This window comes from Tetranychus urticae, unplaced genomic scaffold (genome assembly GCF_039701765.1).
Source record: "Tetranychus urticae isolate SD_2017Ah unplaced genomic scaffold, NJAU_TeUrti_SD_1.0 Scaffold_4, whole genome shotgun sequence".
Taxonomy (NCBI): domain Eukaryota; kingdom Metazoa; phylum Arthropoda; class Arachnida; order Trombidiformes; family Tetranychidae; genus Tetranychus; species Tetranychus urticae.
The window spans coordinates 62,391-81,838 of record NW_028315836.1 but is presented as its reverse complement, the minus strand read 5'-3'; the positions used below and the strand labels follow the sequence as shown (position 1 = coordinate 81,838).

At 32.9% G+C, this 19,448-nt stretch overlaps 3 protein-coding genes and 1 pseudogene across 5 annotated transcripts; 2 read left to right on the top strand and 2 right to left on the bottom strand.

The window, feature by feature from the left end:
• Nucleotides 1–2,688: 2,688 nt before the first annotated feature.
• LOC149092900 (putative 3-hydroxyacyl-CoA dehydrogenase B0272.3 pseudogene) lies at nt 2,689–4,026 on the top strand (annotated as a pseudogene). Its single transcript, XR_016200327.1, has one exon. The product of XR_016200327.1 is annotated as a putative 3-hydroxyacyl-CoA dehydrogenase B0272.3 pseudogene (transcript).
• LOC149092899 (isocitrate dehydrogenase [NADP] cytoplasmic-like) lies at nt 3,962–7,572 on the bottom strand. 2 transcript variants are annotated; one of them, XM_089269967.1, is made up of 3 exons: nt 7,398–7,572; nt 5,322–6,062; nt 3,962–4,953 (listed from the first exon to the last, which is right to left on the bottom strand). In XM_089269967.1, the coding sequence occupies exons 2-3, from the start codon at nt 6,049–6,051 to the stop codon at nt 4,445–4,447; spliced, it is 1,239 nt and encodes a 412-aa protein (XP_089126093.1). In that variant the 5' UTR covers nt 6,052–6,062; nt 7,398–7,572; the 3' UTR covers nt 3,962–4,444. The 2 variants fall into 2 exon arrangements, with proteins under 2 accessions (XP_089126093.1, XP_089126092.1); XM_089269966.1 differs by lacking the exon at nt 7,398–7,572 and adding an exon at nt 6,552–6,975.
• A 387-nt stretch (nt 7,573–7,959) lies between these two features.
• LOC149092898 (nose resistant to fluoxetine protein 6-like) lies at nt 7,960–13,651 on the top strand. Its single transcript, XM_089269965.1, has 12 exons — nt 7,960–8,378; nt 8,465–8,785; nt 9,445–9,541; nt 9,797–10,026; nt 10,123–10,216; nt 10,390–10,482; nt 11,686–11,851; nt 11,919–12,118; nt 12,211–12,328; nt 12,453–12,639; nt 12,931–13,073; nt 13,239–13,651. The coding sequence occupies exons 1-12, from the start codon at nt 8,084–8,086 to the stop codon at nt 13,491–13,493; spliced, it is 2,199 nt and encodes a 732-aa protein (XP_089126091.1). The 5' UTR covers nt 7,960–8,083; the 3' UTR covers nt 13,494–13,651.
• On the bottom strand, nt 13,595–17,103 carry LOC107363021 (MFS-type transporter SLC18B1). The gene is made up of 4 exons (XM_015930185.2): nt 16,015–17,103; nt 14,489–14,993; nt 14,322–14,415; nt 13,595–13,999 (listed from the first exon to the last, which is right to left on the bottom strand). Exons 1-4 carry the CDS (start codon nt 16,859–16,861, stop codon nt 13,949–13,951), a joined length of 1,497 nt encoding a protein of 498 aa, XP_015785671.1. The 5' UTR covers nt 16,862–17,103; the 3' UTR covers nt 13,595–13,948.
• Between the last annotated feature and the right edge of the window lie 2,345 nt (nt 17,104–19,448).

The following is a 19,448-nucleotide window of genomic DNA, read 5'->3' as shown; positions in this document are numbered from 1 at the left end:
TTTTAATATGAGCAATGAATTTGAGGATGTTTTCCAATCAAACATTAATAGGCTGTGCTACAGACCAGCCATAATGACAGTGAGGTTGATTCGCATCACTAACGGTCTCTCGGTAGCGTCCCATCAGACAGATCAACGCTGAATCAATGATAAGAAATCCAGAAGTTAATTGAAAAACTGCAATTACATTTGTTTGATCAGAAGTGGAAGAGGTTTTTACAAACAATCGACCAAATATAACTACTAGAGACCAAATTAGGAGTGAGATTAGACAAATGATTAAACCAAATATGAGGATCCTCATGAAGCGAATCAATCCAGGCCACTTTTCAATCAACGTCAGAAATAAAATAACATCTAGAACAATGAAAAAGGCACATTGATAAGTAACTTTGGAAACTGTTGACATCATAGTAACAGTCAAAACAGTCACAGTAATACAAAGTTTCATAGTCATTGCGGTAACAATTGCCACAGCTCTGCAATTATCTTGACCAGAATCTCCTCCTCTTTCTGATAAATCCATGATTAAGGTGGAAGACTAATTAATGCTAGTTGTAAGGGAAGCAAAAGAAGAGTTGAAAGTCACTTTAAATTCATTCCACTTTCATCAACTTCTATCCAAACACAAATTATTGGAGTTGAAGCTCATAATTAAAAATCCAAGAAAGTAAAAGGTAAAATAATCAACATTTCTGGCCATTCTTTGAATGGTTCACAAAACATTATCACCAAAGGACCAAGAAAACATTTTTGGGGACAAGAAAGGGCAAAAGGCAGAGCATCCTTTTCATCGTTCAACTCATCCTTGATGCTTTTGTGGTCCTCCTTTTTCCCATCATTTCATCTCTTTACTTGAGATTTGAGAACAAAAACTCCCACAAAGTTCCAAGTAAACATTGGATCGATAAAGGATGCTCCAAAGCGTAAGTCAGAACTAGCTAGTTCCTTCTCTCATGTATCAGTCATGAGTCTTCCATGTTCAAAGAAACAGAATGATCTTCCCATTTCCATTCTCATCTTCACTTGATATTTACTTGTTTGTCTCTTTCCTCTTCTTTTGTCATTCTCATTGTTGGTCCATCCATATTCATCATCAATTTAATTAAACCGACTCTTTGTAACACTTTCATCCAATACTTGTTATTCATTTTATCCTGTCCAGTCCATCATAATACAAATAGCATCTTTAAATTTCTTGAAGCAAAATCAACTTCAGTTGAAATATTAATTTCAAAAAATGAGTAAATTCTTTTAATTTACAGTTGAATTCAATGACTCTGTGATGTTAACTGTGATCCTTCCAACCTGAAAGGACTGAATGTAACTCAATTGAAGGATGTACAAGACTTTTGCTGAAGCATTAGTCGATCTCAGTTTCGATTGGATCCATCTCGTCCATTTCACCCAAAATGTCTTAAATTGTTGGTGCCAACTAGTCGTTATATGATGCAATGTGAACCCAATCCTTTACAACCAAATTAATCTTGTTCATTATTTTACCAGATATTTTGAACTTCCACTCAACTGTAAATGCTATGCATCTTTAAATTTTGTGAATCTAATACTAATCATTGAACAAAAATAGTCCAACTACTGTAATAATTATGGGCATCAAAGTTTGTCTTAAAGTTAATTTAATGTTTGCCTTAATTATTTCACTCTTTTCCAAGATTGCTCTGCTCAGTGTGATCAATGGAAACATCAATGATTTTATTTTGGTTAAAATTATTATTCATTGTGCCCTGGTCTACAGTATTGGTCAAGAGAATCTGTTATTGACAGTTTTCCTCTTCGTTCTGGACATAACACTCTATGCTTTATACGTTGTCTTTGAATTCATTTTTGTCATTGCCATGCTTTTGTCATCAGCTCTGTTTGGTCCAGATTCACAACAAGCCATTATTGGTATAATTGTTTGCCTCACAATTGCCTCAATTGACCTCATGATTCTGGTTATGGTGGGCATTTCAACTGAACAAATGAAACATCGAACAAACGATTCGTCTGAATCTTCATTAACAACTCAACAACCTGATTATGTTTAGCTTTCATCTGTCTTCCTGTCTATCTTCCATCTGATTTTTATAATTGCAGAATAAATTCATTTGTTTTAACTATTGTCTGGACAGTCTTAATGAAAATTATTTACGGAAAACTTTAGTCTGATTATAATGGAAGATATCAGTTTCAGTCATAACATGAGCTGTCAATTTATTGTCCACCTGTTAGACCAAGTAATGAGTTGATCTCATAAACTTGATGATAAGTTACATTATCAGTTTATCAGATTGTCATCTTTGATGATCGAACGGATAAATTGCATGTTCTTGGATAATTTGTCATTTCCATCCGAAGTGAAAGTTCCCAAGACTAAATCAAGGATCACGATATTTAATAAAATATGAAAAGGTTAATTGAGACTGAAGGTGAAAATTGCTGATTTTTGTTATTCACCAGTGATCAAAATTACATTGTTTAGTTAAATAACCTTGATAGGTTAAAAGAAGTGGGAAATTCAGATCTTGAAACAGTAACTGTAAAAGTTGTGTAAAGCTTACTGTAATAACTTACAGTCAAAACTTGCTATTCATTTTCAGTCATTGAGCTAACTTATCTATATGGGAAATCAGACTCAAAACGGTTTCATAATTGAAAAAATGAGTAAAAACGATAAAATTACATGGGTGCTATACTTTTGAAACGGAGTGTAGCATCTCTGCTGTATCACCCAATTTGGGTTTACAAACAGCAGAGGTCTCTTCAAGAGAATGAGCTTTTACTTTGTTAGCTGTTGCTTTTTTTCTTGAGAGCCGTGATCTTATCAACAGAGCCAGCTGATAATCAATTAGTTTTCTATACTCACACTAACAGTTAATAATTCAATATCATACAATTAAATTTTTCAATATGTTTAAAAGAATTTTGTCAACATCCTATACCTTAAGGAACCAATCTTGCCTTTATTTTGGTAGATCAATTTCTACAAGTAAACAACTGGACGCCATGAAGGTTGAAAATATGTTGATTATTGGAAGTGGCCTAATGGGATCAGGAATTGCTCAAGCCTCAGCTCAAAGTGGACCTCATTTCAATTCAATCGTTATTCAGGATGTTAACCAAGGTGCTCTTGATAAAGCTGCTGCTAGGATCAAATCTAATTTGGAAAAGATGAAGTCTAAAAATTCATCCATAAATGTCGATGAAATTATGGGACGGATAACATTTTCAACAAATATCCAGCCAAAGTCAACTGATAATCTTTTGGTTATTGAAGCTATCACGGAAGTATTGGATGTCAAGCAAAATTTGTTCAAAAATCTAAGTGAACAATTCAAGGATTGTCCAAATGTCATTTTAGCTACAAACACTTCATCATTGCCTTGCAAGGATATTGGTATCCATGTTACTAACCATTCACGTTATGCTGGTCTCCATTTCTTCAATCCAGTTCCTTTGATGAAGCTTGTTGAAGTAGTCAAGCTAGATAACACGTCCGATGATACTTATGATTCTCTTGTTGATTATGTTAAATCAATTGGTAAAGTATCTGTGAAATGTAAAGATACACCAGGATTCATTGTAAATCGTCTACTTTTGCCATATATGTCTGAAGCTATTCAAATGCTTGAGAGAGGAGATGCTACAGTTCGTGATATTGATACTGCCATGAAATTGGGTGCTGGTTACCCTATGGGACCCTTTGAATTAATGGATTATGTTGGATTGGATACTGTGCAATTAATTAATGAAGCTTGGATGAAACGAGATCCTGACCTCATCAAGCCATCGAAAATTCTTAAAGAAATGGTCGATTCTGGTCGCTTCGGAAAAAAATCTGGAAAAGGTTTCTACGAATACAAATGAATTATCTGTTGGCATTTACAATTCTTTACTACTTTTTTCAAGTGGCCAAAATTAGGCGAATATCTTTCCTCTAAAAAATTTTTTACAAGATATATTATATAATTTTCTTGGTTTTTATTTTAATTGATATGGCTAAATAAAAGTTATTTTAAATAAAAATTGAGTAGTCAAATTAATGGCAATAGCATGAGAAATGTAACCAAATAATTATTTCAATCAATAATAGTTTTTGTTATAGATTAGACACATAGGGCACATGCATAAGATTCGTGTTTTGTGAAAATTATAAATAAATTTATTGATATTTAACTCTAACCACTTTAGTGAAATACCAGACTTTCAAAAAAGAAATAAATTCTCAATGGAACTTATATGAAAGCGGTTTGTCAATGAAGGAAAACAATTTTAACCAAAATATATGAATGAGGGTGAAATGGATTAAATTTAACAATAAATTGTTCCAGATCAACAATGATACCAAATTCTAGGTTCAAGAAAGATAGAAAGATTAAAGCGTAGTTCACGATATTTTCCAGCTTTTTTCAACTTCCTAAAGTTTTGAAACTGGTGAAAACAGTCAACAGCCAAGTTTGACTCGCATGTTTTCCCCTAATTTATCCATGAAAGCGAAAGTGTTGAGATAATCAGATGGAGTGACATTGGCCATTCCCTTGATACTTATGGCCAAATCTTTGGTCATAAAGCCAGATTCAATTGTCTCAATGCACACTTTTTCCAAAGTATCAGCAAAATTTGATAATCGTTCATTGTTGTCTAGTTTAGCTCTGTGAGCAAAACCTCGAGTCCATGCAAATATAGAAGCAATTGGATTGGTTGAGGTTTCCTTTCCTTGTTGATGTTGTCGATAATGACGAGTTACTGTTCCATGAGCAGCTTCAGCTTCAATAGTTTTACCATCAGGACAGATAAGAACAGATGTCATCATTCCAAGACTTCCATAACCTTGAGCGATTGAATCAGATTGAACATCTCCATCATAATTCTTGCAAGCCCAAACAAACCCACCATCGGATTTAAGAGCTTGAGCAACCATATCATCAATCAATCTGTGTTCATACCAAATTCCTGATTATAGAAATGAAAAGAAGGATAAAGAACAAATGTTAAGATAAATGAAAAAGTTTCCCGACTATAAAATGCATATATTTCCTTTTAAGAACTGGGCGTACCAAAGTTGGCTACGTCAACAGTTTTTGACGAGAAAAACAGTTATTTATGAATGGTTTAATAAACTAAGCTCACTGATTACGTAGTTACCACGAGTAGCTTATTGAAACAAACCATAAATTTAATTGTAATGGCTATCCAATAATATAGTTCACCAAGATATAAAATTAGCATTATGCTAAATTGGTGCAGATAAAACTATCGAGGTGTAATTCTGGTTTGAAATAAAGACAAATAGCCATAAAAATCATTAATCGGGAGATTACCTTTTCCTTCGTATTGGCTTCTGTATTCTTTCTCGTAAATTTCTTGGAAAATATCCTTAAATCTACCATCATATCGTTTGAGGATAGTGTTTTTAGTACTCAAGTAAAGAGGTTTTTCACGAGCAAGAGCGTATTGGAAAGAACTTCGGGCGAAATCAGCAATACTCTTGTCGGTATTGTACATTGATAGAGAAACTCCGCCGCCATCTTTGAATTCGAAGACAGTTCTTTCAATGGTTTCACCCCCATCAGTAGGTGTAAATTTAATTTCTAATTTTCCAGAACCAGGTACGACAAAGTCAGTAGCTTTATATTGATCACCATAAGCGTGACGACCGATAATAATGGGTTTTGTCCATCCAGGAACAAGTCGAGGGATATTTTTACAAATGATCGGCTCACGGAAAACTGTTCCACCAAGAATATTACGAATAGTTCCATTTGGTGATAACCACATCTTTTTCAATTTGAATTCTTCCACTCGAGCTTCATCAGGTGTAATTGTGGCACATTTAACTCCAACATTATACTTCAAAATAGCATGGGCACAATCAATGGTGACTTGGTCATCTGTACGATCTCTTTCTTCGATTCCCAAATCATAAACATGGAGTTCAGGCTCTACAAATGGGAAAATCAGCTTATCCTTGATCAATTCCCAAATAATTCGAGTCATCTCATCTCCTTTCATCTCAACGATGGGTCCGCACTTGATCTTTTCGAATGACATCTTTCTTAGCGCTGATTGATTAGGAATGGAAATAGGTTGAGAATTGGATAAAATAAAAAAAGAACAGTAAGCAAATGTATCAAAATGCAAAAATGTAACAAAGTATATCGATTATGGTTTGCAAAGATAGATATTGTTGTTAACTAGCTGACATGAACAAGAGAACTAACAAAGAATATCATAAAGAGTGACCCTAAATGGGGATTAGGATAGCCAGTTACTGATGATATGTGTTACGTAAACCGGCTATAGAGTTGTAAATCAACTGAAGGAAATAAATTGTTAAACTAGTAAAACCAGTACACATAAAATTTCCCAGAAAGCAAATGAATACATTGAATAGGATATAAAAACCAATTCAGTGGTTGTCTGATTCAGCTGAAATGGAGCAGCTGATCGAGCGAGCATGTAAGTTTTAATTCAATTTGGTCCAGGAAATTGATAACTAACACTGCCATAGGTTTTCTGCATTTAAAAATAACGATATTGATGGAACTCACAATTGAAACAGATCGATGAATTGCGGAAATTTGATCTAAATAAAATAGACGATTGCCTAACCACGCAGGATATCATGATTATTTTCCAGGTAACTGAGTATCACACTTTAAATCAATAAAATCCAAAGGATTAGTTGCTAAAGTACACCTAGTGATTGTTGATCAGTATTGGGTGCACAAGAGAGTCTCAATTATAAAGGTTTCACTTGCACGGGTTGGAATGTTTAATACAGTATTTCAAGAGATCATTTGTTGAGATTAACAAAACATTGGAATAAAATGGAAGAATAAAGAACAGTTTCACCACGTAATGATAGATTATAGAAGGGGTTAGAATATGAATGTGCCTGTAAAATGGGCCAGAAATCCTCGGAATAAGGGTCACAAAAAAGTAAACAAAACAAGACTTGGCCAGACAAGGCACGTTGAAAAGGAGAAGAAATAAGGGGAACTCAAGCTCCCAACTGCTTAGTCATAGCAAAGAACAGATTATGCTTAACTGATGTCGAAACCTAATGACAAGATGATAATTTTGAAGAGCAAATAAATGGTAACAATGTTCATTGATTATCAGGATTATCCCTGAAACTTCATAAGTAAAATCAGATAAAATAGTCGAACAAAAATTAAATTAACACCTCACACATTAAGAAATACAATGTAGTGTAATGTAAGCATAGAGGCTTTAAAACAGTTAATTCGAATTGGAACCAAAGGATGGTTAATGTGATACAGTTGAAGCAAAATAAAACAAATAAAAATTGACCAATGAGCAAATGACAATTGAAATTAAAATTTTGGATAAATTTTCAAAAACATTGAAATATTGAAGGAAATTAAACTTACATTTAATTTAAAAGCAAATGACAAATAATTAATGGTAAATTTGGTGACCAATAGTAAAAACACAATGAATAAATTTATATTTCTTTAATTGAAATGATTTAGAGACTATTTAGAAAGTAAATCACAAAATTATTTTCATTTAACTGTAAATTTAACCAGAGATGAAACCGGCTAAGCTGGTAAATGTTGGTAAAAGCAGAATCTGATGATTGGTGGCTAAAGGAGAAGGGAAGAGAGAGAGAAAAAGAGAGATAGATTCAAAGAGTAAGGTAGAAGAGACAGCAATTTGGAAGGTAAAGACAAAAGTGTTGCCTTATCCCACTGGAGGGGGCTAATTGGAAAATTGAATGAAGGTGTTTTAATAAAGTAAAATTATAAAAATATTGTTAAATTAACCGCCGCAAAATAAACAAATTTGATTGAAGCAAAAGACTTTTTCTTGATTTTCTTGCAATTTGTGCCCTCCGGTGGGATAAGGCAACACTTTTGTCTTTACCTTCCAAATTGCTGTCTCTTCCTACTTTACTCTTTGGATAGATTGAGATGGAGAGACAGAGAGAGACAGACAGAGATGGAGAAAGGAAAAAGTTGCACTTTTATTTAAACATTTTATTCTGCATCATCAACTGTTAACAGTTGATCACAATTATCAACCATCTAGCAGCTTAATCAAGTTAATTCCTAACATGGTGTCTCATCATCTACTTAACAGTAACCTCTTCTTCACCTTGCTTCTTAGTCAGTTGGTTGCAACTTCAACCTCTTTGTCATCACCAGAGATTAATAATGATTCAAGTTCAAGTTACCTAAAAAAGACATTGCAAACATTCAAAACGATCTATTATCCACACAACCAGTTAATTGTTGATTACTTGGAAACTATTGTCAGCGATGTTGAGCTCAATTTGACTCAACCATGTGTCCAGAGTTTGGATAAATTAAAAGAAGGACTCAAAGCCAATGCAATATGGGCAATGAAATGTAAGTATAACAATCGAATCAAAATTTCTTTTCTCAGCTTTTTTAGTTCTATTCCATTCTGATCCATTTTTTTAAATCTTTCACAGTTTTAGACGCCTCTGGTCATGGAAACGGAGGTTTTTTCAATTATTATATCGTCGATTTAGGAAATTACGATGAGTGCCTTTCTTTGTCTATCAACGAACAAACCCAGTCAGGACCAGTGACATTTGATGGTCAATACTGTCTTGCTAAGCTACATACTCCGCCAATCATGGATAGTGATATAACTCAAAGCAATTTTAATGGAACTCTAATTGAATTTTTGAAAAATTCGGAAGAACAATTGAAATTAAGTTTGCCGCAAATCGGAGTTTGTCTTCCATCAACATGTGAACCCAGTCAAATAGCTTCAGCTATTAACAAACGTAAGTTGATTTCTTGCCTTCTACCCCATCCTGTAATTCAATCCTTATTTCTGACCTTTCTTTTGTTTGTCATTTTCTCATCAATATAGCTTTCAATTGAACGAATATATCAGATTGTTTTCTTAATTCAACCTGCATGCTTAATTAGCTCGATTGTTTCTTTGACAGCTCAATTTTTTCATAGATTTTGATCTCTAGATTGATTTTAATATTTAAATAATGCAAATCTTAAACCATGAATTTTAATGACTGAATTCATCAAGTGTATCACAGATCTAGACAGTTTATCTCTTCAATATTTCCATATTAAATTATTTTTCTTAGATACTAGACTGTTTCACACAATCTTTCAAATCCGATAACCACAGCAAATCAGCTCTTTCCTATCATATTTATTTATGAATATTATAAATCATGCACTTATTCAAGACAATCTGATGAGATTTGAAAAGACTTATTTATGTCTTAACACATCTCAATGTCTTATTCTAGTTGCCTTCAAAGCAAGAATGCATTCCTTAATGGAGAAGCTGAATAATTATTCATTTTCTCTGATTTTTTCAGCAGTTAACTGTTTAATCCTTGATGGTCACTCAATCTCCCTTGCAACCAGTTGTCAAAAAAACTCTAATTTTTTATTTTTCCCATTTTCATTTCAGATGCTCATCGAAATGGCCTCACAGTTGAATTAGGACCATTTTGTGATACCAAAGATGTTTACCAAAAACCTTATTCAACAATTGAAAAGATTGCCTTGTAAGATGAAATCAACTTAACTATACAATTTTATTTTCTCATTATTTATCCCTAAATAATTTGATTTCATGTAAACAGAAGATGTTGATCATCTTGAAGTTGTCAATGTATTAGACCAGTACAGTTGTGATTCAATACCAATTTGGTTTGCCTTGAAATATAAATTTTCATGAAAAGCATTGATAAATCTTTCTTCTTTCTTCCTAATAATAATCTAACAATCAATTTTTCTGTTTATTCACTACTCTATTACAGTGCGATCATTGGAATCTTTATTGGATTAACAATCCTTGGAACGATCGTCGATCAAGGATGGTTATCTCATTTTTCCGCATTGCGAAACATAGAGCGTCTGGTCAAGCAAACCAACAACTCAGACAAATTGACACTCAACTTTATCAACGGAGGCAAAGTCTATTATCTCATACTTTCAATTGCTGGTCATATTTGGTATATTATGGGCACTTTAATACCTCCAATGTATAGTAAGCATCATTAATCAGGCTTAAGAAGTCCAAATTGAAACTGAGGCTGGACAAAAAACTGGACATTCATTAATTTTTCTTTTGTAAACTTCACAGTGGGAATCTATTCTTACAACCTATCACACTCTGCAATACTTCGTGAGTTGTCATCAAATTGTCTTCTCTTCATTGAGATTATAATTTTTGTTGGGTAAGTCAAGTTTTTAGGTAACAATAAAGGTCAATATCCAATCGAAACAGCAGTTTCCCTCTCCATGCTACTCTCAAACCGCAAGGTTATCATCCAATAACGCCTTTATTCTTTTTAAAAATTGTGATTCACTTGTTTTTTCATAACATTTTTCTATGTTCTTTCCTCAACAGTGGAGTTCTCACCATGTATACCTGTTATCAAGTTCTGGAGAAAACTCGAGGACGACTCTCTTTCATTCAGTACATTGTTGTTCGCTATTTAAGGTATGCCACTTTTAACACCAAACCAATGAAAGTCAATGATCACAACTCACTGTTTCATAACCTGTAAAGAGGTTTACTCAAAAAACATCAAGTGTCATTGAAAATTATGTTGTCCATTTCATCTGAGAAAATTTGAAGTGTACTAATATCAACAAGTGTTGAGATGTGAAACATTGTGAATAATGTCCACAACTCAATAAGAAGGGTTAAAGTACTGTTGATGAATTTGACTTTTTAAATCAAATAATCGCATGCATCGCAATCCTGGAAGTCAATGTATCAATAGCAATTCGTGTTTCAACGAGACAATCAGACTTTATTGATCCAATGTTTTTACAATTTCTTATCTCTTTATTTAACTTTAATAGCCTGCATTTTTTATCATCAAATAGCAATTTGGAACTCAATGACAATATACTCACTTGAACATGATCGATAATTTAGTAGATTATTTCCTTTTTCCAGTTATTTAATTCAGAATCAAGTATTCTTGATTGTTGAGGAGGCCAAGAAAACTCAGGCTAATTAATGTTAACCCATAATTTATCCTTATTTTTAATTTCATTTTCATATGCAAAGCTCATTGTTTTCATTTGCATTTTCAAATTCATTTTTTATCCTTGGCTATAGACCAAAGCGATTAATTAACTTTAAATATTGATCTAAGGGAATAAATTTCCATGAATATTATCCAGCACCAATGATAATTCAATTTGACTATCTTGATATCTACCCATTATTTACATTACTCAAATACTAACAAGGTTGATATCAATAGATTCATAACTTGCCTATTAATTTAACCAAAGCTTTATAAAACTCAAAATCTTTCTGACCTCAGTTTACCTGATTTTTCGGTGAAGCGGTAGTTATCTGTTAAATGCTATAATTGACGTCAATCTACTTCTGAAATTTCATTGCCAAGATAAATCCATCACGAACTTTTCTCCATTTACTGTCTTTCAACGTCTTTACAATGTCTAAAATAATTATAATAATAACAGTAACTATTGGTTATAAAAACCTTGAACTAACAGTATAATAACTATAATAATTTAATAATCTCAATATGAATCCCGCAAAATTTTCAAGGTGTTATTCAATCAGTTTATTGGGGACCTTAGATCAATTATTAATTGACTCATCATTGATTTTTATTTTAATCATTTGATTCTAATTATTTTCTTATTACCTTATTCACAGGACGACCCCAACAGTTATTGCCTCAATTTTATTGATATTTATTTGGCCTAGACTTGGTTCTGGACCACTTTTTCGTGAATTGGCCACCAAACAGACTGATAATTGCATTAAACATTGGTGGCGCAATTTGCTGTATATAAATAACTATCAACACATTTTTGATATGGTTAGAATTTGAATAGATTTGATTGCGATTTCGGCGGTTTTACTAATTTTTCTCGTTATTTTTTCAGTGTTCACCTGCAACTTGGTATTTAAGTTCCGATTTTCAATTGTACGCTATTAGCTACTTACCAATAGTTTTACTTCATCGTCGTCCTAAACTCGGACTTTTAACGTGTTTTATGTACATTTTGGGTTCTGGTTTGTACATGATGTACGATGCAACTCAGAGAAATCTCAGACCTTTGATTGATATGAGAGAAGTAACCATGTAAGATTATTACATAAACTCGATTAGCTAAAAATTCTTTAGCTGGTCTAATTCAATTTCTCAAAATTAATTGTTCATTTTTTTCGTTTCAGAACTACAATCAATGGAATTTCTGATCTTTATTTCCCATTCCATCTGCATGTTCAAAGCTATATCATGGGAGTTTTAGCTGGTTATGCAGTTGCCATTAAAAAAGAGCCTTTCTCAAAAGTATCTTGAAAATTATTAAACATAAATTATCCAAAGAATAATCATTTCCCTATCTGATTGTTCAAACTGTTTTTTGATAATCAATATTTACAATTTAATCTATTATTTTTCACTCATTTTGTAGGAAATTTTCACGATTGGATGGATTGTGAGCGTTACTATGGGCCTATCTACTCTTTACTTTGCTTATGTCATCAAATTTGATCCTAATGTTTCAAGACTTGGTGAACTTTTGTTTATTGGTTTCCATAGGATCCTGGTTGTAGTTGGTTTTGCATGGGCTACTTATGCCTTTTCATTTGATTCTGGAGGTTTGCAAGCTTTTGATGATTATCTCCACAAACAGAGTAGAAGTCACAAATTCAAATTGTGATAAAATACGACAGCAGACTTATCCAACGCGATTGTCACATGTTTGATATGTCTACATGTCTAGCAATCTGGTTGTTTTTTGCTAATTAGTTTAGGATCATTACAATCGTTTGCTCTGAAAAATGATATTAATTGTCAGAACAATCGAGAATTAAGCTTTTACCAGTTGTCATTTACATTATCACTGTTGTCTCATCTAACCTTGATTTTTGTTTTTCATCTTTTTTCAGTTTGGCTCAGGAAATTTTTCGATTGGAAATTTTTCACTCCAATATCAAACATGTCACTATCGATTGTCTTGATTCAATTTGTGTACATGTTTTATGATCTTGGTACAAAACGCCAACCTTTGGTTTTTACCACTTATAACCAGGTAATAAACCAAACATATCTTTTAACTGTAGGCACAATTATGTGCGCATAATGATATAATTTGATCACCTTTATACACACATTTGATAGATAAATTAAGATAGGTAATCAATCAATTAATTGAACAACTAATTACACCATTCATCGCTCTTTTTCTCCACCTCAGTTAATTTATGGAATCATATCTCTAGTGATGTGTGCTATCCTTGGCGGAATATTACATCTAACGGTTGAAGCTCCAACATCCAATTTACTTGCGTCTTCGATGAGGCAAAGAAAGGTTCAATCAAAGAAATCTGAAATGAAATCTCAAATGGAATCAAAGATTAAATCAGAAGTAAAAAACGCTAATCTGAATAATAATAACATTGATGGATTAAAGTCTAAAAATGAAGAATCTAATCATGTAAAACAAGATTGATTCTAATGAAAATTTTTCTAATTTTTCCAATTTTTTATCTTCCAATTAAGATCGTATTTTTCACTCATGACATTTCCAATGTTTTTCTAAGAAAAAGAGAATTTACTTTTAAAAAATGTATTTATTTATAAATTTTTTAAACCTTTTTTCTATGTAAATTTAGTCTATGAATTCATTGAAATAGCAATAAGCTACAAACAAAAACGCAACTTCATTTAACTAATCAACAACATAGGTAGAAAAAGATTTAAAACAATTAGGAATAGATTTAGGCACAAGTTATACAGTATCTTGAATAAAAAAACTGTTAATTGAAATGTTGGTTTGAGAAAAATTATGGCGATAAATTAATTAAATTTGTAAAAATAGGATTTCATACAATCATCATACAGTCCATTGGTATTACTATTTACAAATTCTGGAAAATAGAATCATGATTCTCAGTTATTAGTTGATTATAATTTCTTACTGGAACGAATTGTCATAGCAATGCCAGCAGCAATCGCCTAGAAAAAAAATAAGAACAAAACAGTAAATTAGATATTTAATTACTTAAGGAATTAAATCAATTTGAAAACATATTGTTTGAAACAATTTTACGATTGAAATCAATAGATTGGATTGGAAAGTTTTACTTTCAAATTTTTCATTGTTCCAGGATTGTCAACAAAGTTGAGTACAATGGTTCTTGCACATATTTTTTCAGTTATCTGAGAATGAGTTATCATTTTTACCTGGAAAACCTGGATAATCTATTGATTTCTATTATGACTATTGTTGTTTCAAGACAAGTGCATAATAGCGTTTTAATTAAATTGCTAAACTCACCATAACAACTGAAAATAAAGCCATAAATGAAGATACCATAGAAAAGGTAACAACATCAGTTAATGAACCACCAAGAATAGGACCCGTTGCTTCCCTAAAATTGAAATATGTTAATTATTACCAATTTTCATCAGGAAATTAAAATGTTATCCTACAACTTTACATACCCCAAGGCAAACATGGTACTCCAAAGACCAGAAACGGTTCCATAAGTAGCTAAATTATCTTCCATTCCACGAGAAATAGCAATGGATAGGATATTTTCAAAAGTTGGTAAAAAAGCAAGAGCGTAACCTAATGCGACTACGACCAGCGAAGTTAATGATAAACCTAGAGATGGACTTAAATTAAGGATATCGGATGGACCAAGGAGAATCAAGCCAGCAGCATTTATTGTCAAACCTAAGAACATGAAAAGAAATTCATTCTCTACTCGTTCAACCAGTTTGCTGAAGAAGGGCAGGAAAATGCAAACAGTTCCTGACATGATGAAAAAGGCAAGGGAAGCGTAGTTAACATCTAAACCAATTGAGCGGTAAAATGGCTCCAAAGTTGGATCCAGGAAGCTTAAACTTTGAGCTAAGACCAATACAATCAAGCAAATCATTGCTACTTTGGGTATCTTTAATAGCTGCCAATAGCTTGCACTTGATGTCATATTTCGTCGGGCTTCTGTAAAATATCAAGAGAGAAAAGAAAATTTAATTATTTCATTTTAGGATCAGATAAATCAGTTTGAATATAGCTTGATTCATGCTAAATTTGAAAAAGAAAGTTTATCGATAATATGATTAAATTTTACCTAGAATTTTAACGATATTACGGTGCATTAGTCAGTCAATCAATATTATCAAATGTACTAGTTAAATGATTCAAAATTTTCCTTTACTGATAATGTATCTATTAGTAACTCAAACCAATCAATTAAGGCAACAAACATATGGAGTATCTCCACTTTCATCTGTTTTCACAAAAATTTAGGCAAACCATAATTTGCCCAAACAAACACCAATAAGTGTCAGAAAACACGAGAAATCTTATGTTAAATAGGTTGATTATTCTCTAATCAGATACATCTGATAAATTGAAAAGCATGCTGTAAAATCTCACATACATTCAGTAGAAAAAATTGTACAAATTTGATAGCGCAATCAAAAATTGTACCTGATCATTGTTTTAGCAGTCAGGGAGATGTCTACTCAAAATTAAAAAGCAATCAATTTACTGATAAAGCAATCAATGTGATTGATTTCAGACGAATCCTAGAGAGAAAATTTTGGTCTAATTGAGAACTAGATTAGAAATCAACAGATAAATGCAGTTACATGACAAAAACATAATTTGATAACATTCTAATGCGATGTAAACAAATGAAAACAGATCATTGAAATAATTTTGAAAAATGCAGAGGCTTTTACAAGGTTTCCTGATTTAATCTTATGGTGATTCAGATGATTTATGATAAAAACGAACGAAATCTAAATTCAACGAAAAAATCTAATCTCGGGTTTAAATTTAGAGATTAGAGATTCAATCCTAGCTGCTGTGTTTGACTATTCGCATTGATAAGCTTCAAAAACTCATTCTTAAAGTGATCTAGTTTATCCTAGAAATGGACACAGACCATATGACCAGATCGAGAACAACTTTCATTATTTTAAGGATTTCTAACCAAGATAATAATATAACTTACTACTAATTCTTGGTAACTTTGAAACACATAAAGGTATCGTAATGAATGCAAAAGTTCCAAGAACGTAGAAGGGTAAACCATAGCCTCCCCAACTGTACAGTAAGCCACCGATTGCAGGACCTAATGTGGTTCCAAGAGTGGTAAATGTTTCTGTCATGGAAAACGCATAGCTGACATGATCAGGAAATATCTCAAATACATAAACCAAGCTGGCAGTGTTAAAAGAAGCTGCACCAACCGCTTCAACGATCCGGACTATGAAACACAGCGCAATGAAAGTTGTATCATTTGAAATGTAATCTAGGAGACCAAAGATAATATTGGCTATTCCGGCGACAGTAATACCCGTTAATAACATAAATTTGGGCCCAATATGGGCTGAAAGTGGGCCAAAAAAGACTGAAGAAATCACCACTGTTAATGAATAGATTGAGAAAACGAGACCAGCAACATAAGTTGTTTGACCACGGAGATACAGCTCGTATGGGAAGAAGGGTGCGATGATGGACATAGAGGCAAAAGCCGAGAAATCGACTAAACACAAACAAAGTAGGATCCATTTTTGAGAATGATTTAAAGGTAAAGTCACATTATCACAGGAATCAGAACTTTCACTGAGATGACCTTTTCGACCTATGGTTGGTACAATTAGCTCTGAAGAAATTTTATTATCACTAGGGAGTCCTTTTTCAACCGATCTGCTCAAGTTAACACTGTTGCTATTAAAAGTTGAGTTGTTGTTAGGTTGATTATTGCTTATTGGTCGTAATAAAGGTTGTCTCTCCAGATAGTTAATGTTTCTCTGAAGTCTATTCACTTCAGAACTTGTGCGACGAGCTGGTTTCATCCTTTTGTTTTCTTTGGTTTCAACAGATGATCAAAATGGTGTTGATATGATGTAAAAAAATGTTGACAGTGACGATAATGATGACGATGAAGCGTGTTCTGGTCTATATTCCAAATTATTTTCTTTCCTTTTTTCTTTTATTGCACTACCACCAGTTACAGAGTGATTGAAAAGGTGTAAAAACTATCACAAGATTAAAACGTATTGTTCAGAAAAGTTGGAAATCAGAGTAGCTGCTATCAATACTTTTGTTTAAAACACCAACCTAACCCAAAGAGAAGCTCTAAAAGTGGCATTAAATGTTGGCTCCATCTGTGAGAATTGAAATGCACTTTTGTAAATTTTTTTGTTAATTTTGTTAACAAAGATTAAAGCATAAGATACAGCAATTGAGAGGTTTTGAGGATAGTAAGGGACAATGCCCACCCCAAGCGCTAGTAGTAGTATTTACAGTGCATTTATTATTATTATTTTGTTGTTACTTTTGGCTCTTTCTTTTTCTCTTTCTATTGGCTCTTTCTTTTCTTTCTGGGTATTTTTTCGGCAAAATTACAAGTAAGGGTTCTTTTTTGATCGTTTTTTTGAGTATTTTGGCCGAAATTTTGATTAATTTAATATATTAAACTATTTTATTAGATTTTTATTCAATTCCCAAGGGAAAAACTTTACAATATTGTAACTTAGAAAAATTTTCAATGCATTTTAGGCGGTCAATTTAATTTAGTATTTTTATTAGAAATTAAATTAATCAACAATGGGTACAATTTTTATTATTAATCATTATATTACAATTAAATTAACTTTATTATTAACAGTGGTAAAACGCTGTGTCATTATCGGGTGCAAAACCAGCACGAATGATAAAGTTGGACTTTTCCATTTTCCGACAAAAGTAGAATTGCGTGAACGATGGCTGGACAGTATTCGGAATGGTTTACCCAGGGAATTTGACTCCAATAATTTGAAGTCCAAACTTGTCTGTGGTTGCCATTTCCCAGCATCTTCTATATACCAGGCCGGAAATATGAGAAAGTTGGTAAATGGAGCCATTCCAAAGCGGATCCCATTCAGGATTGTTGAGCGGGCGAAGGTAACCAAGGCAAATGAGTTGGTAAGCTTGAGAGCAAAAGTCAAAAGACTTGAAAATCAACTGCTGAAATTGAGGACTGACCCTGATCCTAGTTTCATTTTCACTCATAGAAGTAAATTAAAAAAATACATGGATGAAGATTCATACACTCTATTTGATAGTTGTGTTTTGAATTTTACAAAGCGACCTCATGGTCGCAGGCACAGTTATCAAACAAAGAAGCTAGCGAACAAAATATACCATCAGTCCAAGCAGGCTTTTAGGATGATTCAGCCTATTTTTGCTCTTCCGTCTTTCCGTACCATTGATAGATTTAGCTCCGATGATTTTTCTGTGACTGGTATCTCGAAAGATACTGAATTAACTCTCCGACGTCATGCTACCAAGCTAGCTGAGTCTGATAAGTATTGTGTCATCAGCTTTGATGAAACTGATATCAAACCAGGTTTCACATATTTACCAAGAAGAGATGTAGTTTGTGGTTATGTTGATATGGGTAAACATGGAAGATTAGCTAGAGAAGCAAAAGGAACGCTTGTTTTCGGCTTGAGAGGTATAAATGAAAGGTGGAAGCAGGTGATTTGTTATTATTTTGTAGCTAAAACGGGTTTTACTGCTATTCATTTGAAAAGAATCTTTGAGGATATTTTAGGAACAGTTTTCAATGCAGGTTATAATGTGGTTGCGTCAGTTTGCGATGGTGATGGCAAAAATCGTTCTCTTTGTAGTGCATTGAATGTTGATCCCAACAATTCACAATTTCAATTTGAAGGGAAAATAATCCATTTCCTTTTTGATGTTCCTCACATATTGAAACTGATACGCAACCACTGCATGACCAAGAAAGTCTTTGTTAAAATCGGAGAGCACGAAGGTACTTTTGAATGGAATGATGTGCTGATGCACCTCGAACCAATGGTAAGTAGCAATGGTATTCTGAAACAGTGTTACAAATTAACGAAAAAGCATTTGAATCCAGTTGGCTATGAGAAAATGAAAGTGAGGTACGCAACGCAAATGTTTTCTCACACAGTGGGAACATCTTTTATATTTGCTGCAGAGATATTAAAGGTTCGTCCAGAAAAAAATTTATTGATAGGGCATCTATTCAAGAGCCTTGATAAACTTTTTGATATCTTGAATTCTTCCTCTCTTTCGCAGCAAAGAGGAAAGCCTTGGAAAACAGCCCTCAGGAAAGACGATGATAATACAGATTATCTGAAGTATTTTCTGGAGCTGATTGAGAATAAATATTTCTTTTTCGTTAGTGAAAATTCAACAGCTGAGGAATTAGTTCCTAATAATGGAGTTTTTTGCATTGAAATGTTAGCTCAAACAATAAGAGGCATTCTATCTTTAAGTGCATATCTGTTTGATAGAGATATTAAGCATTTATGTACAAGAAGATTGAATCAAGATATTCTGGAGAACTTTTTTGCACAGGTAAAGAGGTCTGGTTCACACATCACAACTTCACACTTTCGTGCGCATTTTAGA